Source organism: Lissotriton vulgaris, chromosome 6 (assembly GCF_964263255.1).
Source record: "Lissotriton vulgaris chromosome 6, aLisVul1.2, whole genome shotgun sequence".
NCBI lineage: Eukaryota > Metazoa > Chordata > Amphibia > Caudata > Salamandridae > Lissotriton > Lissotriton vulgaris.
Window position 1 is genome coordinate 1,603,807,206 of NC_141694.1, and position 27,668 is coordinate 1,603,834,873.

A 27,668-nucleotide genomic window follows, 5' to 3' on the forward strand; every position below is an offset into this window, starting at 1 on the left:
TATTGACACAGACTGCCGCAAACAAACGTGAGTCACAACCGATACCGAACCGAAGAGCGCGTAATCTTTGGCGTTTTCAAGTAAGCTTACCTTGATTTACTCGACAGGAATGCCATGCAATGATTGGCACTGTTGTTTCATAAAGAACTTTATATATTCATTACCGGTTTTTCGTTACAGCGCATCGTATCACATTTCGGCATAACGTGAGTCCACGTAACTCTTTCTTTTACTTTTTTCACTTTTTTCACTTCACCATTGAATCACATGCACGATAGAAACATCACTTGGGGTCACATAAGAATGTGTCACTATAAATGTATTATTGTATTGCCATATTTTTTTACTATTAGCATACAGAAGCTATATCCTTTGTGTTTTATGTCTTGTTGTAGACAAGCTCCCGGAAGGAGGGCAAATAGCCCGAAATGCATCGGAGCTGGAACCATGTGTTATATCCTGATCATCTCTTTCCTGCTGCTCAGCCTGTGTGTGTGATGTCATTGGAATGTTCCTGTGTGCATGGTTTGAATGTGTGGTCAGTTTGATTGAGTGGGCTGAGCAGCTGGATACTGCTCCCGGTGGGGCCACCTTCCTTCCTCCTTATTACCTTCCTATTTACCTATTTACCAGATTTTATTTACCAGCTTTGACGATTTTCAAAGCGATTTTAACTAAATAGAAACTGTTTTGCCTTTAAAACTTACCTTGGCAATTGGACTGGTCCTGTACTCGCACTGTGATTCTTTGAATCTGGGCTGGTGAAAGTTCGTTGGAGCAGGAGCTCTTCACGCTGGGCCTGTCTGTTTTGACTGATGACGCACTGGAATCCTGCAGTGGGATTCGGTGATTAGTCAGCGTCATAACGTCATCCGTTTACAACGCTGCGTGTGTGTGCCTTTCAAGATTACCTGCACGTAATGGTTCATCATTTTTCTTCACATCGGAGTGGCTCTGAGAAGGGAGTATTTACACAGAACAGCTCAGCTGAGCTGCATTTCAACACAGTTTTCCAGCGATTTTGGATATTAGTTTCTGCCCTCAATTCGAAGACTGTGTTTACCTTGCCAGCGACATATTTATCTTGGGATTACATGGATTTTTGACAACGTGTTATGTGGAGGCTGTTGCAGTTGTTTGCAGTGAATTCGGTGAACGACTCCCTCCTTACAAATATGATCAACGGTGACTACTTTTATTATTTTAGTTTCTTATTTTCCATCAGTCGCTATTTATATATATATTGATGTACATGTAGTGTTCTGAGTGATTTATGGAACTGTTATGTGCTGAAATTGATGAATTAGTTTATTTGTGTTCTGAGTGATTTACTTATTTACTTTTACTACATGGAACTGTTATATGCTGAAATTGATGAATTAATTTATTTATACTGTTTGCTTTAAAGGTCGATTTTATGGTCAGGTTTTACTATGCTGAGTTGTGGCAATGTTAGAATTTATTTATGGAAATGAACCACATTTGTGCTCAATTTATTTGAGGTGTTCAGTTAGTTGTTGATATTCATATATGCTGATTTTTGATGAACCACTTATTTAATAGTGCTCTATTTTAGATAGAGGAGTTCACATTTTACTGCGAAGAGTCTACATTTATTGCTTGAACTTTGAGGAGTTCACATTTTACTGCGAAGAGTCTACAGTCTACATTTATTGCTTGAACTTTGAGGAGTTCAATGTTAGTGTGTATTTTCTTGAACTTTGAGGAGTCCAATGCTAGTGTGTATTTTTTTTTGATTTGTAGTTTGCATATTCTGCGGAGCCACATACGTGCTCATGGTTTGAGGCGCTCCTGTATTTTCTGAAGTTTAGTTCTCCAGTTTGGAATTTTATGATGCATATGTTGCGGAGTCACATACGTGCTCATGGTTTGAGGTGCTCCATTTCTTTGTGATGAAATTATATGAGGCTGCAGAGTCCTCAATTCTGTTTATTCATGTTTTATTTTCCTGAACCACGCAAGTGCTCTATTTAGTTAGAGGTGTTCACTTTTACAGAGAGTCGTTAGGTAGCCATGTACCCCATGCATTAGGTGTTATGCGCTTTGTTCCTTATACTTTATTTAAGTGTGTTTTGGGTAGCGTGGTCTCCTTGGACCATCATAACTGAAAAGTATTTTGATGAAATGTACAAGAACATAATTTCTAAAAGTGAATTGTGTCCTCCCGATGTTATGGCAAAAGGTTTTAATGGATCCAGTATTGATTTTATAGGATATATTGCCTCCATGATTTATTTTAAAGATCAATCTGCATATATCAAACTGTATGTGGTTGTGAAGGGAGTGAATGTTTTGGGGTGGCGGGATCAATTCAGACTTCACATTACGTTGAATCCACGCAACAAAGATCCGGTCATGGTGTCATATGATTGTGATATGTCAGAAGATAGTATCAGATCAGTAGAGGAGAGTAATGTTTGGAAGACTTTGTCGGATGAGTTTCCTAGTGTGTTTTCAGACAAATTAGGTAAATTAAGTGGTTTCACTCATGTCATCAAGCTTAAACAACGAGCTATGCCAGTTGTACAAAAACTTAGGCCAGTACCACTTAATGTTAGAGAAGAATTAAGTGACGCACTTAATGACATGTTAAAAAATGATGTCATAGAAGAAATAGAGTCATCCGAATGGGTTTCGCCAATGGTTTTGGCACGCAAACCTGACAAATCTTTGAGGTTGTGCATAGATTTGAGAGCACTCAATGCAAACATAGTGGTAGACTGTCATCCCCTGCCCAATATCAACGAAGTTGTGAGTATGCTAGGAGGTGGCATTATATTTTCCACGTTGGACTTGAGATCGGCGTATCATCAGGTTGTGTTAGCAGAGGAGTCACGCCATCTCACTGCTTTTATCACACCCCAGGGTTTGTTCCAGTTTAAACGTATGCCGTTCGGTTTGGCGTCGGCAGCCTCTGTTTTTCAGAGATCTATGTACCATATATTTAAGGACATGAGTGAGTACGTGAAGTGCTTCCAAGATGATATTTTGGTTTTCTCCAAAAATGATGAGACACACATGGAGCATCTGAGGAATGTGTGCAAGATGTTAGATAAGTTTGGACTTACTATTAAGAGTAAGAAGTGTAAGTTATTTCAAAAAACTATAGAATATTTGGGACACACAATCTCTGGTAATGGTGTTGCTCCAAAAAGATCTTTGGTAGATGCTATTTTAAAGGCTCCTGCACCAGATTGTAAGGACAAGTTGTTGTCGTTCCTAGGACTGTGTGAATATTACAGTAAGTTTATTGCAAACTTTGCGACCAAGATGGAGCCGTTAAGGGAGTTGACAAGGAAGGAGGTAGAGTTTTTGTGGGGATCTAAACAGCAAGATGCTTTCGAAAGTGTCAAACTCGATATGGTGTCAGCACCTACTTTAAGGCCATTTTGTTTGAATAAACTTTGCATATTGACAGTAGATGCCAGCCTTTATGGGTTAGGTTGTGTACTTTCACAACTTTCTGGAAAGGAAGATTGGAACGTTGCGTTTGCATCCAGATCTTTGAACCAAACTGAAAGACGGTATGCTGTCATAGAAAAGGAGTTGTTAGGATGTGTATGGGGCGTTGAGCATTTCCGGAATTACATTTGGGGTGCAAGATTTCTAATACGCACTGATCACAAACCATTGGTGAGCATTCTCTCACCTGGTGGAGGGTTAAATGCCACAGCTCGCATTGCAAGATTGATGTCACGTTTGCAAGAATATAGTTTTGACATTGAATACGTACCTGGGAAGCTAAATGTAACTGCAGACTGTTTGTCTAGATTGCCATGTACAAACTCTGGGGTTGAAGAAGATACAGAGGTGGTAACCAGTATTTCTGAAATGTTTATAGAAAAATACAAGGTTATATCAGAGGACATGTGGATGAAAGGTATGAATGAGGATGATTTGCTGTGTAAGGTCAGGGACTATGTAAGGTTGGGATGGCCTTCCAAAGAGTGTATTCCTGCTGAGATTACACCATTCTACAACGTTGCTGATGAATTGGCCATTGAGGGAGATCTTTTGTTCAGAGCTGGAAAATGTATTCCTCCGTTGGCTGTAAGAGGTGTTATTTTACAAATGAGTCATGAATGTCATATGGGAATGTCTTCTATGAAAAGACTGATCAGGTCTAGTTTCTGGTGGCCAGGAGTTGATAGATTAGTGGATAAGTTTGTCAGGGAGTGTCCTGAATGCATTGAGAGTGATAAGTCGTGTAAGTGTGATCCGGCACCTTTAGTTCCTGTGAAGTGGCCAGATCATCCATGGCAAAAGTTAGGGATTGATATCGCTGGTCCGTTCAATTTCTTACCACAAGAATGTAGGTTTGCCATTGTTGCTGTGGACTATCACTCAAAGTGGCCTGAGGTCAAACTTGTATCTCATCCAAATACTGAAAGTGTAATTCTATTTTTAAAAGAGATTTTTTCCAGAGAAGGTTCTCCTGAATGTATTGTATCAGATAATGGGGTACAGTTCAAGTCCTCACTTATGTCAGAATTTTTGAGGACGTATGGAATTAAGCATTGTACCACAGCTCTGTATGAACCACAAGGTAATGGACTAGTGGAGAGATATCTGGTTTTGTGCGAGAAGATATTATTCCTCTCCTCATCTTTTATGATGATATATTGCTATTTCTTGATATTATTTACAGTTATTCATTTTTTTTGTTGACTGTTTATTTCATGATAATTATCTACAGTTATTCATTTTCTATGTTGACTGTTTTTTCTTGAAATCCTGATTTTGTTATCATCAGGACATACTGTGTTTAGTTTCACTTACCCTCTTTTGTTTTCATTGTTTTAAAAGAGGGAGATGTGTTATATCCTGATCATCTCTTCCCTGCTGCTCAGCCTGTGTGTGTGATGTCATTGGAATGTTCCTGTGTGCATGGTTTGAATGTGTGGTCAGTTTGATTGAGTGGGCTGAGCAGCTGGATGCTGCTCCCGGTGGGGCCACCTTCCTTCCTCCTTATTACCTTCCTATTTACCTATTTACCAGCTTTTAATTAATAAACACCCTTCCAAGAATACCTACGACTACTGGATCTTCTTACCTTACAAATTACAATTTCTACTTTGCAACACCATATAAAATGTGTATAATGCTAAACTTGTGACAATGCCAAGAAAACAAATGAAAGAAACTAAATGGAATGAAATGAATTTCTAAGAAACGAGAAAAATTGAATGAAATAAAAGAAGATTACTTTTTCAAACTGACATTGAGGAGTCTTTATTCAGGAACCAAATGTGTGCCCAAAAACAAAGGGATGCTTCCAATGTAAGGAAGCACATTACTGCCGACATTCCAAAGTTTGCCATAGTTTTGTATTCCCATTGTTTTTCACTTGGAGTCTACGGCTGCTGGAAGTCACCGTCTCCGGGTGAACTCCAGGGGTTAGTCCTAATTTGTGAGGAGATTCTCATGATCCACCTCGTAATTCCCAGTTACTCTGACAATCGGCAGCTACAAACACTCTTAATACTGGTAATTCTGGGGGTCAGAGGGGAGGTGAAAGGATTAAGGTACAAACCAAAATCAGGGGAAATCGAAATGAGGTCCTACATTGAGCGTCATTAATGTTAAGAATGAATCAATGCTGCGTTATATTTTTACTTCTACATCTATTTTGAATAATTTAGCGTTTGGCAAAATCATAATAAAAATACTTAATACATATATAAATGCAAAGCAAACAATGTAATCACAAGCTACTGACCTGTTTTGTTCGATGTATACTTATCTCCACTAGATATCGATGAGTGTTCTGCAGGCCTACACGAATGCCACTCCTTAGCGACATGCCTCAACACCATTGGAAGCTACCAGTGCACCTGCATGAATGGATATTCAGGAAATGGAAAGAATTGTACAGGTAAGGAGACACCCCACTGCTGCTTGACTAGCTGGCTGTTGGCAATAGGCTCTCAAAGATGTACATTCATAAATAATCAGCAGACGAAGCATGAAAAAAACCTCAAGGGAATTTGCCATTTGCAGGGATTTGGGTAATACGTTCAATGTAAATGTTGGAAGTTGTTATAAATAAATATAAATGCACGAAAAGTGCATGAATTTTCCTAATTTGAACTTTTGCATACCAGGGTCCCTATTCAGGATTTTAGGGGTGACGCAAGACAGCTGGGGTGTGAGACCCCCGAGTTCTTTGTTTACTAAGTGGGTTTGGCTCTCTTTAAATAATGATAATCATGAACCAAGAAGGATCATCGAACCGCTTCTATTACTACAGTACTTGTTAGCCTTGGAAAATAGTTGTTAGAAGCTATTTTTTTTCAAAATGCCACATTACATATAAGGTAAGCAGGAAATGTGAAAAAAAGAAAAATGCATTGCTTCAATTTTACAGAAAGCCTGCTCAGTTTATGTATATATTATACAAGGCACTGAATGACTATTGCAGGCTGCAGCTGACACTTTGTTAATATGATAAAGTGCGAGCCAGGCAGCAATGGCCAGGATTTCACCATGATTTACAGTTTCTTGCAATTTGACGTATTGATACTTAGTTTCTCATGCTCTGCTTTTAAATATAGTTCTATTTTAGTTGAGTTAACTCCATGAAATTCTCTCTACCTTCGAATGTGTGTAGTCGTGGCCTACTGTTGATGTAGATTAGATTTAAAGACTGTGGTATAACGTGCCTGACACTTATTTTGGTAATAACTTATAGACATTGATGAATGCAAAATTCAAAATGGAGGATGCCACCCTGCGGCTACCTGCACAAACACTGATGGAGGTTACCACTGCGCATGCTCTCAAGGCCTAACCGGAAACAAAACAAACTGCTGGGACATCGATGAATGTGAACAAAACACAGACAACTGCAGCGTCAATGCCGAGTGCATCAACACAGAGCGGTCCTACAGATGCGTGTGTCACAGCGGCTTCCTGGGCAATGGAATAAACTGCACAGATGTGGATGAATGTGCTAATATCTCAACATGTGGGAATGCTTCCTCCTGCAAAAACACACTAGGTTCCTTTTCATGCCAGTGCCATCAAGGTTACAGAGAGGTCAACGGCTCCTGCAAGGATGTCGATGAGTGCATGAATCAAACTCTATGCCATCAGCACTCCGCCTGCATAAACACTGAAGGTTCTTTCTTCTGCAGGTGCAAAACGGGGTTTACTGGAGATGGGATAAACTGCACAGAGGTGGATGAATGTACCTTGGCCCCTCCTCTCTGCCCTTTGAACTCTACATGCCTCAATACTGTTGGCTCCTACCAGTGTAGCTGTTGGCCGGGTTACACAGGCAATGGTACTTCTTGTCAAGACACGGATGAATGTCTCAATGTGACAGACTGTCACTCATATGCGCAATGTGTAAACACACAGGGCTCCTATTTTTGCCGATGTCAAAAAGGGTTCTTGGGAAATGGTACATTTTGCAGCGATGTAGACGAATGCTTGCAACCCCTTGAAAACCTGCCTTGCCACAAGGACTCAGAGTGTGTCAATACAATAGGCTCCTACAAGTGCAAATGTAATGAAGGATTTCAGAGCAACGGAACTGTCTGTGTAGACATAGATGAGTGCCTCACAAATACATCACACTGTAATGAATCCTCCATGTGCATCAACACAATTGGCTTTTACGCATGTGAGTGCAAGGAGGGCTTTATTGAAGAGGGTGAACATTGTAGAGACATTGATGAATGCCTCAATGCATCCACAGTATGTCATGCAAACGCTTCATGCTTCAACACCCCTGGCGCCTTCAGGTGTTCTTGTCACCCGGGGTTCCTAGGCAACGGGACGTCATGCGATGATGAGGATGAGTGTGTCAATAACAGGACTTGCTCAGAAAACGCAGTGTGTGCTAACACGCTTGGATCCTACCAATGCTTTTGTGAGACTGGATATGTGAAGGCCGCTGACAGTTGTGTTGACATTAATGAATGTGTGAACAGCACTCTCTATTGTGAGCCCATTGCAACGTGTGTCAATCTGCCTGGCTCATATTCCTGCATGTGCCCTGTGGGTTACAATTCGAGAGACCACACCTGTATGGACATTGACGAGTGTTCCGTACCACAGACACAATGTCATCATAATGCCCTTTGCCTAAACTCCCCAGGATCCTATCAATGCAGCTGTTTTCCTGGATTTATCCCTATTGGCCAACTGTGCACAGACATTGATGAATGCCTCATAGAAAATGGAGGGTGTCATGCAGATGCAACCTGCATTAACACAATAGGACACTTCTTTTGCCAATGCAAAGCAGGTTTCCTTGCGGATGGGAGTGTCTGCACTGATATTGACGAATGCCGCTCTTCCAATGGCTGCCAAGACAAAGCACATTGTGCCAACACACCAGGATCGTACACATGCTCATGCATGCAAGATAGCAGCTGTAGCCTGCACTTTCCCAAAGGTGTGTCCTTTTTGACGTTCATATCACGTTATGTTATGCTGTAGAAATTGATGTAGTGATATTACACAAACTATAGCAAGGCCATTCAAAATTAACTTCTGTTATTATTGTGATGAGAAGGTTGCTGTATGCACAATTTCAGTTTACTTGCACCTATAGTTTAAAGAAAAGCATGGCAAATACTCATTGCTCTTTTGTTCCTAGGAGATTTCTTGGTTGGATTCCTCCACAATCCTCAAACTAGCATAATACAGTGTAGAAAAGAAAAATTAAAAAGGGCTCTATAACCTATCTTTGCTGTAAATGGGTATTGGCCACAAAGTTATTTTTGCTCTGCTAAGTGTACTGCCATACGCACATGCATAATGCACAAGTAGAATTCATTTTGGCATGATGTTATAGTTTAAAGCTGCACAACTCTTTTGTTTAGAAATCATACACAGACTTGGATTGAGCGTCAATGAAATGTGTGTGCCATCCTTGTCCAAAATGAACCACTATACTTGAAACTTGACATTGTACTGGCCTCCATATTCAATTGCACTATAGGCTTGTACTATGAAAGTATGTCAAAGTGTTTTTTAAATGAAATTAGAAGAGGCTGTATCGACTCTTAGCTATATCTTTGAACCCAGGCAGCAGTCTGCAGGAGACTTAGCACACCCATGTTCTTGTCAATATATTCTTTCCAACTTTTCCAACAACTGGTCAAGTAGGGAATAGTTGTAAAATGTCTCCGTAGTGATCCATAGGAGTTTTCCTGGGAGCTGATTTCACAAAAACCTCTGAATGCGATGCCCCCAAAATGAGCAGAGGATTTTGGGCTGAATGCAGAGGAAAATATTTTGAAGGATAAACTAAGTTTAAATCACATTACATTTGTACAAGTTAATGAACCAAAAAGTAGAGTTATGCGAACAGATCGAGAATTCTGTAACGATTGCACACGTAATGTCCTCCATCATCACACTACGTACTACCAATCCTTGAATATTGTCAATGAAGATTTGTTTTGTTTCTATTTTAATCACAAATACAGTTGTTTTTTTATTAAAAAGCAAAGAAAAGTAACGGATCTTAAATAATTCTACTCTGCAGAGAAAGCCTGTATAACTCGTTTAAAACTTATCTCAGCAAGAGAACTCAATTGTCCTGAAAGCTTAATTGTATTAGCCTAATTAAGGTATAGACCTTTCAATAGAACATGATCAGTTTGAACTTAAAATTAACCATTAAGGTTGACAATCTTAATCTGAGAACAATTTATAGTTCCTAAATCCTAAATTTGTGTGGAGCCTAGAATTTACCAAAGCTCATGCACAGCGTTCCTTCAAGACTCGACCAGGACTAAAAGAGAATTATAAATGTAAATGAGATCCAACATTCTACCCTATATTTCTTTAAATGATTATATGTTTCATGTACTTGACGTAAGAACTAATCCATAGAAGGAATTGTCACCACATTATCCTAGAAGGACAGATATCATATGGCAACAATTTAGGAATGAATAATATGCCATTACTTTTCATCGAGTAAACAAGGTGGCCCTGTTGTGCACAAAGTCCCAATGTGGAGCACTGAAACTCTGTCTATAGTGATCCATTGGATGACACAGGAAAAAGACTCTCTGTTTGAGCTCATGCACTAATTCCCTGCACTCACCCCTTTCTTCTAACCAGATCTGCATGTACCTGATGCCACTGGTAAGAAAACAAAATCCACTTATTGATGCAGGACAAAGGATCTCCAACGGTGAAATGGAGTATTTTGGAAAGTGGGTTATCGAAGTGCTAAGTAGTACCCTACCACTTGTATTAGGGCCACAAACAAAATAAAAGGTTCAGTAAAGGTCTCAATACATTATTCCCTAGCTCAATCCTTGGTAGCTGGCAACAAGCAGGCATGCTTAATTTAGGAGAGAAGTGTGTAAAGCATTAAAAAACACCAATACACTAAAGGAGCAAAACATAATACAAAATGAAAATCCAATGCCAATTTTTATGATTAAAATAACACCAAAAAAAATTCAATGTAGGGAACCAGAGATATGAATTTTTAAAGATTCAAAGTAAAACTAGCCCTTAGAAACAAATAGCTCTCAAAAGGTTAAAAAAGGTGCTTAACCCAGACTAAGTCCAGAGTTCAGGTCACCCACGATGTAACACTTTTACACTTAGTTCTAGAAGTGTTTCTTGATGCAAGAAAGTGGTCCAAAGCACCACCCAAGGGTTCAGATGCTCTGGTTATCCACTTCGGGTCTGAGACTACAACTCCCACAGTGCACCTGATCAACTGATGGTGCTGTTTACAAAAGTTGCTCCAAACTTCTCCTTCCTGAAGTTCCTCTTGTCGGTTCAAAGTGTCCAAAACATCAATCCAAGGGTCTAGAAGCTCTGAGATGGTCATTGGGATGTTGGCACCCCAATTTCCACATTGCACATGGTTAAATCATTTAAAATCCACTAGATGCACTTCAGGATAGGGACTTCTTGGTGGAGATGAAGCAGATGGGTTCTGTTAACCTGTAGCTTTTAGGAAGTCCACTCCTTAATCCTTGTCAAGCCAGCAAAAGTCCTTAGGGTTGTAGTACCAGATTGTGCAGCATGTGAAGTCCTTCAGAGTGCAAAACATTGGGTTAAGATCAGGGTTCCAGAAGGGCAGGCCTTCTTCTCCTTGTTGATTCAGGCAGCCGATCTGAGTTCCTTGCTCCCACATTTATTCAGTGTTCCTGGGCATCACGCAGGGTTCCCCCCTGACCAATGGGATGCAGGATACCACCCTCAGGTATGACCATTTCCTCCAAAGTGTGGCATATTCATATCCCAGAAAGCACTTTTGTTCCAAAATGCAGACAGCCTCTCATAAACAGTTAGATGTGGCTAAGCCAACCCACTGGTGTGGCTAAGATTCTCAAACACTCCCCTACCAGCGCCTTTACTAATCTAATTACAGGGACTCCTGTGTGGCTGGGGTGCAGGATGTGGGGGTGTGCCTGTGCTGTTTTAAAGTGGCATTCCCTCTCTGAATACCAGTTTGTCTACTCCACTACCATCCTGTCTTCTGCTTCGGCAGTTTCAGTTCTCCACCCATAGGAAATCCTATGTCTCCCTAGTAGGTCACTTCATACCTCATTAAGACATATTGGCTCAGCCTAGCAAAGGCTGGCCAATCAGGAGAGGACAGCAGTAGATTTTGGCTTACAGAAAAGAAAGTTCTATAACTTATGTTCAGTAATAGTTACAACAAATCTAACAATGGCAAATGGTTGGATTTATCATAACTTTTCTTGTAAGTCCTTGATTTATATTTTTAGCTCACTCCTATCAATAGTTCTACTTTATTGAATGAATCCCATGTTAACCAATGGTTCCAAAGCATTACAATGGGGAAAAGATAATTGGCAGCTTTTCCCTCATCAGGGCATATAAAACATATTTTATGTTTCTGCTTTGAGTAACACAGCACCCTACCTTTGAGCGACCTAGGCGAGATCTTAGGGGTGAACTATATGTAAAAATTACAGAAATTACTGCTTTTGAAGTACTTTTAATTCCAAAACAGAATGTGTCTATAATTCTACTTTAAAAACAGCCAGCTCAGGAGGGCTGGTTTTTAAAATGACAACAGGCACCACAGAAGTACATGCGCGAGAGCATTAAATCTACCAGTAGATTTAATGTACTTGTGCATGTACTATATACTAATACCAATTGTAATGATACCTAATTACCATATACGTTTAATCAGAGCACAGGCCCCAGGTCTGGTTAGCAGAGCCCAGGGCACAGTCAGAGTCAGAAAACCAGCATCTAGTAGTCAAAATGTGGGCAAAAAGTGGGGAGACACTGCAAACAGGTCCTGGTTTCTCACAGAGTATCAATGAACATCTAACCCTCGATTCACTTCCATTCGGTTGTCCATGGCTCCTGAGGGATGGAATGTTATAAGTGAGATGAGAGATCAAATGTAATTACTGCACAATGTGTAGGAGTCTGCAATGGGCAATACTCATGATTGTCTCACAAGGATACATAAGTAAAATGGATTGTTAAGCATGCAGCAAAGAATTTGTATTTAACTAAGAGTTTGGAGTTTGCCTATTTTTGTGTGAGCTCCTACTGGGTAAGGATTACATATCAAAGCACTTCTGAGGCAGGGAAGTGTTTTTTTATATGGTTACCAAGGAGCAGAGGAAGACAACATCTACATTTAAACATTTGTATGCTAACAAATAATCTGATTTTGACTCCCCTGAGACTCACAGAGATGAACCAGGGATAATAAAAACATTCATGACACCACCAGAGGGAACATTCAGTATCAATGAGTACTAGAGATTTATAGCCAGTACAGTTCTCATTTTATGTCCTGCCCATAGTCCACGGCTACCTCCAGTACTGACAGATAGGCTTGCTTCACTTATACCTATACCAGATTTCTCCATTTTAATCCCCCTGAGTTTGGTGATACCTGTAGAAGAATTTAGGACACACTTGTTGCCAGAGGTGGGTTGGGACCAGGAAATGTATCTGGTACTGCTAACAAGAATTGGCGAAGTCAGTAGGTCAGTGTGTTTCACATGTATATGATGTTATGCAGAATATCAGAATGCAACAAAAGAAAACTCACAGAGAGGCAGCTAAATACTGGTCAGTTGGCACACTGTGTGAAGCACAGGATTCTAGTTCACATGTTTTAAGTGCCACCCTTAATCACAGAGGAACATGTGGAATAGACAGCTAATGTATACATTTTTATACCAACCATAGGGCTTTATCACATCATCTACCTTGAAGTTAATGAATTGATTTAGGTGGAAGGTCTATGCATACATTTTTGGATTAGACAGTTATTGCCCCCATACACTTTTGTCCTCAAAGAAGCATATCTAATGTTCAAAAGTATTTGCTAGGAGAGATCAGTGGAATGGAGGGAACACATCACCTACTTGTACTCCCTGAATCATTTCACCCTAATACTATTATTGTTATTATTATTATTGCTATTATAATTATTATTATTAAATGTTATTTCATATCATTCTTACTATCAGGTTTGCCTTTTGAAAAAACTATAAGAGCAACATGAAGAGGATGATCCACCATTGCCGATTACCATGCTGTTCTCTTTTGTATTAATGGCTTTTAAAAGGTCCATGTTTGTGGACACTAACTGAAATAGGACTTGGATAATGAGAATTTCTAGATATTTCAGCTTGTTGCAATATTTCAAAGAGGTCACTTTAGTTAGGTAAATTTAATCAGTAGTACTATTTAACAGTGTTTGCTTAGACTTTCTTCAGTTAATTTTATATAGATCAAGGCTCCAAAGATTTCCATAATCTGCATTGCACTGGAAAGTGTTTAAGATTATTTTTATATATTCAACAAATACTATTAATTTTCTCACTTACACTACAAGATCTCTTTTGCCTACCTACACTACCTGAACTCCATTGCTAAGGGTTCCAGCCACATGCCTTGTAAAATTAATGGAGCCAGCCAGTGCCCCTACTATGTGCAACAACACAAGAGTGAACACAGGACTTTTAAGGGATACTAGTAGCTAATCTCATTTCAGCCCTACATGAGGCACTCATATTGTGTTCGGCAGTCGACACAAACATCGAGCTCATCCAACATTGGGACCTGATTCACAAAGCTAACTTACACTTTTAAGTAATTTAAACTTTTTGAGTACGTTTACTATTTTTTGGCTATTTACAAATCGGAGTATAAATTTACTTCAGAAGTGTAACTTACATGTCCCCACCAAATTGAAGTGCAACAGGCTTATTCACAAACTGCATGGGTTATACACAAAGGTAATTTACACTTTTGAGTAACTTACACTTTTCAGTAAGTTTACTACTTTTTAGCTGTTCACAAAATCCAAATATATATTTTCTTTAAAAGCGAAATGTACATCTCTCCACCAACCTGAGAGGCCTGGGCACTCTGCCCAAAGGTAACTTACACTTTAGAGTAATTTACCCATGTAAGTTACTTTTACTCTTTCAAGTAACTTTGCACTCGGATTTTGTGAATAGCAAAAAGTAGTAAAGTTACTCGTAAGAGTAAATTGCACATACTCAAAAGCTTAGGTTACCTTTGTGATGTAAGATGCTTGACTTTATGTATTTTCTTTGGGTCCTTAAAAAAGTGGAAGCAGAAGGAAAAGTAGTTTGGGGAGAATAGAGATTTCTTGCACTCTTAACTAAGTTTAATCTGTGCTCAGACGAAGCTCGTCCTCCATGAGAGCTTGAAGAGTTTGATGATTTGTAAGCATTACCACTTTTGGATTTTGTAGATTCTGAAGGTCACAGTTCCATTTAACTTGGCTTTTGGGATCCAGCTCTTAGTGTGAGAGTTCAAAGTTATATTAGGGATCTGAGAATGCATCTTTTAAAAGCAATCAAACACTGATTTTTGAATGTTCTTTTTAAACTTTGGCTTTGTAAAAGGTTGTTAGACCTGTCATCCTTAGGGTGGTCTTCCCCAAAACCTTTTCCCTGCTCACTTCCTCTTTTTGCCGATTGTTTTTGTTGACCATAGGACTTTGAGCGACTTAACACGGCTGACTAGTGCTAAAGAGCATGTGCTTCTCCCCTACACATGATACATTGGTGTTTATGGTGTATACATAATTGCCATATTTAGTTTACTTATAAGTCCCTTGTAAAGTGGTATACCATATACCCAGGTCCTTTAAATTGAATGCTACTCGTGGTCCTTCAGCACTGATTGTGCTACCCACACTAGTAGCCTTTCAAACATGTCTCAGGCCAGCCACTGCAGGGCCTGTGTGTGCAGCTTACTGCCATTTCGAGTTGGCATTGAGAACCTTTCGCCAAGCCTTAAGCTCCCCTTTAATTACACATAAGTGACGCCCTAGGTAGGTCCTGGACTGTGTATACATTTGATGCAATATAAATGATAAACGTAAGCTACCTTGCAACCAACAATAATGGCTGATTTAGTAGTGGAGGGCAGTAACAGTGGCTCTGCCAACAAAGCTAGCCCCTCCTCCTCGAACCTTGTTGATTTCCAATTCTATACTGAGCCTGCGCTGCCAGACGAGCTAGGCGAAAGTGAAATTGCTGCCTGTTTAGCATGACTGCCTCACTCCCAAGTCTGGCAGAATTAGCCTGCATTTGAATGTTGGCTGATTTTCACGAAGTGATAGCCATTGTGCCCTTAAAATGCAGCGACATGTTAGGTATGCAAACAGTGTGCCCCTACAACAGCACACATGCCCAATGCTCAACATGGATGACATAAATTCCACCATCCAGTACAGTCATTCATCGATTTTTCACTAAGGGTCATTCACAATACTCCCTGCACCCAAAAGTAGCCTTTTCTGTGGCAGCAGGGTAACCCTGCAACACTGACGGATTGAACAGCCATTAAAACTAAATAGGCATTTAACTCTTTGATGTTTCAAAATGATGCGTAGATATATCATAGTTTCAAATTATTAAACGTTCAAGTTGTTTGTTTTTATTTCACCTGATTCTCGATTAACCATATTGTGATATGATCTCAACAGAAAGTCGGCTTTATCCATACGGCAATACTGTTGGAGATTCACAAGTTAATGCAACCAGTAGTGATGTAACTTCCCCTTTCATTGTTCCGCCAATGGGATTCCCTTTTCTGGGGACCACACGAGACGCACTGTATGTAAGTATATTTTATAACCTTCTTATGTGAAGAATGTATCTTGCTAAATGTTCCCGCTTCATATTTTCTCAACTAAAAATATGATTCCGAGGACAATTAGACGTTAACCATATGAGATTACAACCTTCTCTTCTGCTGAGTTTGAAATGTGCACATTCTTGATTTCCTATTTTTATCAATTATGGTCCTTATTTCTTTCACAAAAAATGACATGTATTCTTTCCATTTTTGATTTTGTCTATGAGGAGAAGGTGTACATAGTGTTTGGAAAACCAAGTTTGATATTTTTTTAGACATATGCTTCGCACGTGCACCTGGTTTCAGGAACGGTCAATGACGACATGGTTGTTTTGATAATTTGTAGACACATCAACTCATCTGTTACTGCACTTTCTAAATGACATTTCTGGCATCATAATACCATTCAAAAAGAATTACCATGGCCAAGATGCCAGCCATTTTCGAGTGGTGGGAACAATGCAGAACTATCATACTCACATGAGAGGAAGGCAGAGTAGATCTGTGCCCCCCTTACGTAAGTAGTTCGGAGATTTCCTTACTTGTTCTTCGGCATCTCTGGAGATAGGAGTAGAGTACCACAACATGCCTCAGACCTGGGAATGGGAAATGTGCAGCTTCATTTAGTTGTATTTATTGCATTCTTAGACCATCTTACCAAAATGTTGTTCTAAGTAAATTATCCAATATCAGTGGCCATCATAAAATCATCCTTAAGAGGAGGCTTGCAGGGTCCTCCTTCTGTGTACCTGAAATAAAGGTTACAGAAAAGGGAGCAGCAAGAGCAGCGATAGAAAGAGTACTAACAGGAAGTAGAAACAAACTGCAGATTATAGATGCTTAAAAAGCCAAATTCTCCAATGACAGTCTATAGGAGCATTAGACTGGGACCTAGGTTCAATTTGAGGCCAACGACAATGGACCCCTGCTCAGTTACACAAAGTGGGTTGGTCCCACTGAAAGTCTGGAAGTTCGAAACGTGAAAATGGATTTTGTCACTTTTTTAAAGAAGATGTTCAGATTATTTCTGAATCCCACCACAGAAAGGGTCTTTATCACTTTTTGAGAAAAAATATCCTCCCTGTTGCCACTGTGGAACTGAAGATTGGATACTTTAAGCAGGTTGGTCCCACTGGAGCATTTCTTGCTAAAAATATTCTAGTTCCCAAAGCAGAATGGGACATCTATTTTTTTCAGAGGTTGTTAGTTAGACCTGTCAGCCCTAGGGTGGTCTTCCCCCAAACATTTTCCCCTGCTAGCCTCTGTAAACTTTACCACTGCTAACCTGTGCTACAGTGCTCACTCCCCTTAACAAGGTATGATTGACTTATCCACAGTTAGCATATTTAATTTACCTATAGGTCCCAAGTGAAGTGCACTGCGTGTACCCAGGGCCAGTAAATCAAATACCACTAGTGGGTCTGCTGCACCAATGGTGCCACCAACACTAATAGTCCTGTAAAACATGTCTCAGACCTCCCTCTGCAGAGCCTGTGTGTGCAGTTTACACTGTCATATCGATTTGGCATTTAAAATCCTTTGTCACATTCAAAACTCTCATTTTATTACATATAAGACACCCTTAATGTATGGCCTAGGTATCCATAGGGCAGGTTGCTGTGTAATTAAACTATAGGGCATGAACCTTTAAGTTTAACATTTCATGGTAGTGAATAACTCCCAAATTCCTATTTCACACTGGAAGGCCTACCCCTCTCATAGGTTAACATTGAGGAGTCCTTGTTGCATTTAATAAGCAGTACTCACAAACTGGAAGAAGGTAGATCTGTCATGTTCACTGGAATTGTAATGGTAAATCCTCTTTAGTGGTAAAATTGAATTTACCATTACAATTTTTAAAATGCCACCTTTGGAAAGATGTTATTTTCTGCTATTATCCCTGTCTGCCTACAGCCTGTCTCCAATACACGTCTGAGATGGGTGACAGCTGGGCTTTGTGCATTCCCTCTAGACAGCCAGACACAAAGGGAGCTTAGGTGTGTCTTGGTGGGCCATACACATCCTGATGGGCTATCCTGGGCAGGATGGGAGTTGGTAGCTGGGCACAGTCTTACAATTACAGCTGAATAGGCTGTATCCTGTTCACACACAAATTACTGCTTAACCCACTGTAGTGAGCCTAGAGCCAGGGCAGGAATTGAGCAACCATGTGCACTTCAAAACACTTCTTTGAGGTCTCCCCCACTTCAAAGAACTGGGTATAAGAAATTAACTTCTGACCCTACCACTACAGTACATTTCTGGACATGTGGATTCTCTGCCAGGAAGGAGGACTACTTTACTGCTGAAGGACTGTCATTCTGCTGGACAGCTCTTCTGAAAGATCTACTTTCTTGCTCTGCTGACCTACTGCCTGCTGCCCTCCATGTCTCTATGAGAAGGGCTGGAGCCACATCTCTTGAACCCACAACCAGAGTGACTCCAAGGGCTTGCTATCTTGCCTCCTGATTGAAATCTCAGGGACATAAAAGACTTCCAACTCACCTGCTACAGCACAATAACTCTGCTATCTGTGAGTCTGCCCTGCCAATGGGTATCCAGTTATCTATCAGAAACCATCAGAATCCAAGTATCTCCATCGACGCAAGGACTCAAACCAGCACATCTCCTCCACCGCGGATGCATTATCATCATTACAAGGATCGACTCTGACCTATCATCAACTGTGCGGCGCATTGACTCTATTCTTGACGAATCACCTCCTCTGCACCCTGCACCTCGTCTTGGCTGATTATGCAACCATGGAACTTTGTAGCTGGCCAAGGCTAGTTGCTGTATCTGACTCTTGCTCCACCATGATCAGCATCAACTTCTGGATTTGACCCCATCTAAAGTGACTAGAAAGCCCCAGTTGGAGCTTCATGCACTATATTTCAATTCGTTTTTTAAAAACATATAACTCAGGTTCTACTTATTGGATTTTTGTTGTTGTGGTCTTTTCTTTCATTAAATTAAGCTGTGTTTCTAACCATGTATGGTATATTTTTGTTTGGTGTTTATTTTTACTGTTTGAGGTATTGCACAAATATGTTACACTTTGCCTCTTAAGATAAGCCTGACTGCTCTGTGCCAGCTACCAGTAGGTGATCATAGGTTAATTTAGAGTGTTTGTGACTTACCCTGATTAGGATTGTGGTTTTGCTTGAATAGGGTGCATACTGCTGCCAACCAGAAACCAGATTTCTAACAGGGGTGCTAGGAGAATTGAAGGATGAAGCTGATATTCAATCCAATGCTGTGGAATTGAGGGGGTATACTTTTTCCCTCCTGCCCTCTTCACGCTCTGGTGCTCGGGAGGAAACATTTCTGAAAGTGTTCAATTTATCTTGGACCTAAACAACCACAGATGTAGACTTCTAAGGTCCCACAAGGAGGTCACTTAGAGAATCTCAGAGTGTCTGGCAGAGGCTAACAGCAAAGTTCAGATGCTACTGATCAGTTGGCCATTTCCAGGAAAAGGCCTCTTGCAACTTGTTGTGTCCCTGTAGTTACACATGAGGTCAAAAAACGGACCCTTAACACCTACTTTCTTTGTCCTGGGTACAAGAGGGAGCAGGTCCCATCCTTCAGTGCTCCTCTAATGTCACAGACAGCAGGCCCAGTCCTGTTCTGTTCTTCTTTAGGTCTAGAAAGTGTTCTGAGAAGGATTCTCTGGGGTGACACATTTATGCCTGGTATCAGCTTGTGGGTGGGGATGATTCTTAGGCACTTATTATTCAACGGGCTAAATATTCCCTGGGGCAATCCTACCCACTTTTCAGCAATTCCTGTTTGCCTTACTGCAAACAATTCCACATTGCCTCTCAGTCTCTACATACAAAACAGAGAATTCATCTCCATTTGTGCAAAGCCTGCATGCGCACTCAGAGGCGTGGCCGGGGTAATGAGTAGTCCCATCCTCTGTGATCACTCAAAACCAGTTCTGAAGTAGCCTTCCTCCCACTGACTATGAGGACAAAGGCTGGGGTTTTTCCCTGTTTTACCTAACATTTGTGTGTGACAGGACAAGTCCCTTTGAAGGTATTTAAGTTCCTGGGCCCACTCTGTCTGGCCATCTGCCAGGGGGAAAAAACACCTCCCCACTCCCAGGTCATTGTCTCTGATCTAGGAGCTGTTTTCACACCTTTCACAAATAATTCAGGCCAAGTACAGGCTCTGCAGTTGCTGGGGAGGTAATGGAAATAAGCATCCAGCAGCTTCAGGCAGGATAAAGGTAACTGTAATGAAAATTAGCCTCCAGCAGCCTTAGGCAGGGTAAAGGTAACATTTTTATTGAGTTTATACAATCAACAGAACATTGCAGAAAAGTTTGACTTGTTAACATTTTATTAGTTAAGTGTGTCTTCTCTTTGCCAGTGCTACCAGGGGTGAGCTCAGGTTTAAATTACTGAAACCTTTAGCGGACCTAACAAGAATAGTGACATTATTGCTTGCAACAGACTACCATCCACCCCAGCTAATAGTTCACTATCTCACAGTAATGTAAATAAAGAGATGAAAAGTGGCACAATTTGAGTAGTTCTTTTGAGATCTTTAAGGCTTTCCAAGAAGTGCTATCAAAGCACAATGCTTTTCAATTAATTCTCTAATGCCTGTATCAGGCATACAAAGCTTTTGGGCACGCTATACAATAGCAAATATTCTAGAAGAATGGAAATGGAAAATTAGGAGATCCCCAGGAGGACAAATATATTGTTTGAATTTTTACAACTGTATACAAACCAATAAAAACCATCAGATTTTGACGGTAGAAAACATGGCGGCCGCCGGCTAGGGCAGGTCGCGTCTCTCTATCGGAGCTCCCGCACCCGCACCCTGACGAAATGAGCCATCGTTAACCCGATAGAGCACGGTGTAGTTTGCGGCTTACCGATCAAAGGTTTGTTCCTCGCCCGAATTCCAGTCCCCCCCTTGACGAAGAGATTATCACGGCAGCCGCAGCGGAGACTTTGGATCAGCGAGAGCCGACAAACAAGCAGAGCTGCACCCGGCCGATGTGCGGCCACTGGGCCCCGCCTCCCGCCTCTCTCCCACGGTGGACTGTAGCAGCTGCGGAGCTGCGACGGAGCCGCAGGGCAGCGGCTCGCGGACACCTGAGAGGTAGCGTCCAGACACTGCTGAAGGGGGCGGCAGTGCAGAAAGAAGCCCACTTGGAGCCATTGAAGAATACGAGCCCAGGACTGGAGCCTCCTCGCAGGGAAAAGCCGAAAAACACCCGCCGCCCGAAACTCGAGGTAAAGCCTGGAGCGGGGCTGGGAGCTGAACTAGCTGATCTAGAAGCGGAGCCTGTACCTGATTTTGTACCACTTGCAAGTAAGGAGTGTGGGTTGGTGGGTGCTAAAGGAGCTACCAAAGGAGGTTTCTGCTCACAGGGGGAGGCCAAATTTGCCTCGGCTGGTAATGGCTTAGAAGAGGGGAGGAACACTCTCTCCGATCAGAGTTTGGTAGTGTTACAGAAGTGTGGGGCCGTAAAGGGGGAGAGGGTTCCCAGTGTAGTGAAAGACGCAGCGGGCGGAGTGGAAGTAGAAGGAACCAGTAAGTTGGGCACTCCAGGGCCCTCCACCTTTATTTTTTCAGGCAAAACTCCTACTATTATACCCCGGGTTTCTGATCTCAAGCCTGTAGTGAGAAATAAATCCCGAAATCTCCGCAGTAGTGCGGTGCGTCTCACTCCCTCCCTTAGGACATACTTCAAAGTGCTACAGCAGGTTCTGGAATTTACATACAGAGCGGGGAGAACAGCCCTCAAAGTAGAAATATGAGCAAAGCAGACAATACTCAGGGGACCGTGTCTACGAGCCCGGGGGTCGCTGAAACTGCAGTTAACTCGTGGGGGGAGAAGGTCTCTCAAGGGCCTGAGTCTTCGACCTGAGAGGCCGGAGGTAACAGCATTGAGCTAGCGCCCAGTGATAGTGATAGCGGGAAAGGGATATCACTGGAGGTACTTCTACGTGAGATTAAGAACGGATTCGCTGAATCAAAGCGTAACCAGAATGAGATAAAGGCGGCCTTTGATGCTCTGGACAAGAAGGTAGACGTGCTCTCTGAGAGAACAGATTCTTTAGAAAGCACTGTGGGTGAGCTAAAAGCGAAATTGGACCGCGCAGAGGATAAGATTCAATATTTAAGAAGAGAGGGAGACGCAACAAAGGACAGAGTGGAATCTTTGGAAAATTAATCAAGAAGGAACAACATCAGACTCCTGAAGGTCCCGGAAGGAAAAGAAGGAGGAGATATGAAAAAAATTCATCGCGTCCATACTCAAAGATGCCCTGAATTTGGAGGAGTCCGTTGAAGATCTGGAGAAAGACATACAGAGGGCCCATAGAGACCCATTTCGCCTTAATCCAGGGAGAACAAAACCCAGGAAAATTTTAGTAAATTTTCTAACCTATTCTACTAAGGAGAAAATCTTAAACCTGGCACTTAAGACTAGAGCACTAAAGGCCCCAGACTTCTCTTTTGATGTTTGCTCTGATCTGTCAAAAACGACCTTAGACAGACAGTGGGAGTTGGGGCATAAAATGGAGAAATTCAGGGCCTTGGGGGCGACGGTCCAGATGAGGTTTCCAGCCTTCCTGAGGGTGATGTTTAATAACAAAATGCACAACATCCGCTCCCCCATGGAAGCGGATGATCTCCTAGCATCTATCAGTAACTATGAGCATGGGGCGCGATAGTCACTTAGTCTCTTAGTCTATAATATCTAGACAGACGTTTGATTACCTCCCACCCTGCACTAACTAACTCACTTTTTGACTCCGTCACCAATCCTGTTTGAGAAACCAATGTAACTAACGTCCTTTGATAACTAGTATAATAGGAACACAGAAATCTAAATGTAAAAAAAAAAAAAAAACACAGGATGGGTGGGAAAAAGCTCAAAAGGAAAAAAAAATAAAAATAAATAATAATAAAAAAAACTCATCAGATTTTATTGAAATGTATGTTTTGACCCAAGTTCTGTTAAGCATAAGGCCTTTCAATTAACATTTTCAGTGTCTGATTTGGGAAGAGAAATCTTTGGTATACTTTGTTTTCCATAATGTATTGTCTAAGGCTGGAATATGGCAGTTAGTAGATATCCAGTGTGGAAAATCTAATATTTGAATGTTAATGATATTATATCAATAAAAATATATTATCACCATATTTATAATCTTGTAGTTGTGACATGAGAAGTCACCACTTATAATGATGACTGTGATGTCAATTAAGACACAATAACAGTTGACAATGATCACTGGAGACTGTTGCAATCTGTTGAAGGCTCACCCTGCACGCCAAAGAAAAACAGCTTGGGCACATCAACTTGTCACAGGTTGGAGGTTCCATAGCTAAAATACAATTAGGAAAAGTGCTGCCATGGGATAAAAATGTATTTTTTTGCTCAATTGTTGTTTGGTGTCTGTTAAAGTCTGCCGCCTTGTAATGTATACGGCAAAGAACTCTTCTCTAGCTCCTAATATTTTTGTAGTATATTTTGGGGCACATTATCGCATATACTAATTCTAGAGAAAGTGAGTCATACATAGAGGCAATAGGTGCACTGACCACTTGCTAAACTTGGGTGCATATTTACAAGGAATTAACGCCACCAAAACGTAACTTTTTTCGACATTCTGTTGGCTTTAAGTCCTTTGCCTTATTTACAAGACGGCGTTATGCCACTCAATGTGGCTTAACGCCGCCTTGTAAATAATGCCCCTATGCACGCAGAACTTACTGCGAAAGCGGTATGCAATTGGTGTTGCAGTGGGTGTTGCAATGGGTGTTTTTCCTCAACACCAATAGCTTTTTGACGCTGCCACATATTTACAAGGTATGGGGCAGTGCCAAAAATATCCCCAGGGAACCTGGTCTTAAACAGACGATAGGCGTAGAAACTTTTCATTTCTTCTCGTATTTTGCTCTTTCCATGTGTGCTACATTCTGCAGCACAATAGAAACAGCAAATCACCTGTAAAGATTGTTTATTTGCAGGAAGGTGTCCTTTCCTGCACATAAACAATTACCCCAGCAGCGTAGGCACCCTTGCAGATGGCACAGCGCTTAGGGAAACGCGGGGGTGCATTGCCTTCTTGTAAATATGGCACATCCTTCCGTTTCGAAACCGATGGAGTGTGGCATTACCAATTTTGGCGTACCACCACGCTCCGCCAGTCTCTAGTAAATATTAGTCTCAAAGAACTCAGATTTTCCAAACCCATGTGGGAGGATATGGACCAGTTTAGTGATCACATCATGTTATTATGCAACGTTTTTAATGGGAGGAATCTCAACAGATTTAGGTTGTTAAGGAAACAGTAAGGACAAATAAAATACTGCAGAATCAGACAAGCATTGGCAACGCTAATAGGGTTGGGGGTTTTGCCGTTAATTTGTTTTGTAAAACGTTATTACAAAATTATTTTTGTTTCATCAAAAAGCAAATGCTGTGCCAGTAGTTCTTGGCACTAAACAGGGCTACTTTTTCAATGTAATTGCACATTGAGCAAGAGTAGAATGCCGTAACTCACAGTGAAGAAGCCAGTGAATAAAGTGGGCTGACCCTTTGTCACATGCTGTAGGCGGACAAAAAATGTGAGTGGCACAAAAACAGACATAATGATATGAAGTATAACAACTATATATGTTGTATTACTAAAGTCGAAAAAGTCTTTGATGACTCCAAACCTATAAAAAGAGGTGAGCTCCAGCATTTTGCAAGTTTTTAAATATTACAAAAATGAAAATTGGCTAGGCGCATACAGATGGGTTGCTATAGAAAACGGCGTCTCAATGTGCTGGTCTTTTCAAGTTAAAGTATGTTTTACCCTAAGGAGAACATTGTACTATGAGAGATACTAATGTTTTAATTATTCTCCTCAATGAATTTGTGCCTAGTGTGTGTGCTGCAAAGGGATCACAAATCTGCTTTGCCAGCAAACTTAACTGCACACCACATTCTTCCCATTCCCTAAGGAATTATATCGCAACTATAGTGCTGCAAGCCATTGTGTTCTATCACTGAATTCTTAAACTAACACAATCGTTAAATGGGCTACTTATTTCACTGAATATGGGTTTTCCATTGCCGTTGCGTTACATCTCCTAAACACAAAAAGAAGGTAATCTCACTTTCAAAACAAGAATGAAGCAGAGCAGAAAGCTTCAGAGTAATGTTTCTTTATTTGTAATTAAATTCCTATTAGATGCTGACCATCTCCTGTGCTTTTAGTTTTCAGATAATGGACTTGTTCTCTTCCAGTCCTTTGAAATAAATGAGAAGTACCTTTATCCCAATCCATTTCAAGATGGCTTCACAGGAGCAGAAGGCACAGCCATGCTAGCTGCGTTTTGGGATGATGCGGATCTCACTTTAGGAAATGGATCACTTTGGTACAAGGTCAGTAGATGTTGCACAAATTGTTACCCTACTTGAAACATTGTAGGTAATGCAATTGGAAAATGCTAACTTTGCATTAGTGATGTGTTCCATATTATTGTGATGCCTGTAGGAAAGAAAATGTACCTGCCATTTAATTTGTAAATAATATATTTTTCAATATTATCTAGGAACATGAATAAAAATATATGAGATAAAACTTGGTACTGAGTGCAAACGTTTTTAGCTTCATTCAGCTGGTGATGATGGAACATGGGAACTCTTCAAAATAGGCACGTGAAAAAACTGTTTGACTGCTGAATAATTATGATTTAATACAATTATATTTAGTCTGTAGACACTATATTGAGCAAGATAAATGGAAAATGCATTATTTTGCCATAATCAACCTGTACTGAAGTGAAATTACTACCCTTTGTCCTCAGTGACATCTTGGGAAGAGATATCACTTTATATTTAACCTCAGTGATAAGCATTGTGCGATTTGTTTAACATTTGTTGAAACATTGAGTTGCAGAGTGAAAGTAAGAAGCAATAGAGCATCACACCTTCATGAAGCAAATATACTCCTGGATATTTTAAAACCACATATTATGATTATACTTTAGAATTTAATTTTTTTAACAACGTATAACTGAAAAATTCAGACCCAGTGTTATTGACATTTTGCCTCTTGGTTACTTCACTAATGCAAAATGTAGGGCCTGATTTAGAATTTGGAGGACGGGTTACTCTGTCAATGGTGAATAATATCCCTTCCGCCCAAAAATAAATCAAATGATATGCTCTGGGATTTATATTCGGGCGGACGGGATATCCATCACCATTGTCACAGAGCAGCCTGCCCGCCAAGGTCTAAATCAGGCGCTTTGTTTTTTAATTATCAAGCCACGTGAAGCTCCATGTGCATGGTTTGACGTGGCTTAACCCGTTTACTGCGGCCCCGATTTTCCTGCAGTGCGGCACTTCCGCAAAACGGGCGGGCCGCGTCGGCCATTGGCCGACGGCAGCACTGGGGAGGAAGTGCTGCCGTCGGCCAATGGCCGACGGCAGCAAGGAAGGGGTTAATAGGAAAAAAAGGGACACAGTTCATAGTGCTGCCTTGTTTTACTTTGCGTTGAGGATGCATTCCATGAATGGAGCATGGGTGTTGTTGTGCATCCACACATAGATTTTGAAGTAAAGCCAGATTTACTAAGGTCTGTAAACCTGAGTTTACGCCAAAATGGTGCACCTACCCGAGGAAGGCGTAAGGAGGAGAAATATCTTAATTTCTCTTGTTTACTTCCTCATTCCATGTGAGCTGCATTCTGCAGCATGCATATAAACAAGAATATGCCTGTAAGGATTGTTTTTGTGCAGGAAGGTATCCCTTAATGTAGCACACGCATCCTTGCACCATGCGCAAAGGTGCCTGCATTGGTGCTAGGCGGCCTGAAATGCATCTTCACTCTGAGAGAGTTGAAGTGCATGATACCTTAGTAGATATGATGCATTTCTTCTTTCTCCCTTTCACTTAACACAGCTTTGTGTTGTCTCAAAGGATAGTAAATAGCCCCCAGTACCAAATTGAATGTGTCTGTGCATCACTACACAACATACTAGCTAGTTCTTATTACTTAAAAACAACCTAGTCCTCATTCTGTGGTAGTTGTTAAATTGTTTGCAAAAATCACCTTATGGGAAATATGTTTCCTGAACAGAAAAAATATGGGAGCCGATTCACAAAAGTAATCTGAGACAAAACCCTACCTTTACGACTTTCGGTATTCACAAAGCGCATTTAGGAGTAGTAAAGTGAGGATTTTGTCTCAGTTAAACTTAAGTTTTGGTCTTAAGTTTAACTTAAGACCAAAACTTCGGTTTAACTGAGACAAAGTTTTGGTATTAAATTTTAAGTTTTGGTCTTACGGTTAACTTAAGACCAAAACCTAGGTTTAACTGTGACAAAGGCGGCATCGGGACCGCCCGCCTGCCATGCGGGGTCTCGCCACCCTAATTAGGATGCGACCGCCACCGTGGCATTAGCATCTGGCAATTTCACATTGCGGCGGGCACTGCTGGCTGCAGCACCCGCCACAATGTGAAATGGCCATGTTGTGCATTTCCTTGCCACCTTGTGCATGGA

The 27,668-nt window shown here is 40.9% G+C and overlaps 1 protein-coding gene across 1 annotated transcript in view; it reads left to right on the forward strand.

Annotated features, from left to right (window-relative positions):
* LOC147709194 (uncharacterized) overlaps positions 1-27,668 on the forward strand; it is a 575,919-nt gene that overhangs the window by 95,041 nt on the left and 453,210 nt on the right. Inside the window, exons 4-6 of the mRNA XM_086925447.1 lie at positions 5,774-5,896; positions 15,980-16,113; positions 25,373-25,540. Coding sequence (XP_086781573.1) covers positions 5,774-5,896; positions 15,980-16,113; positions 25,373-25,540 — 425 coding nt within the window. The remainder of the gene's footprint in view (positions 1-5,773; positions 5,897-15,979; positions 16,114-25,372; positions 25,541-27,668) is intronic.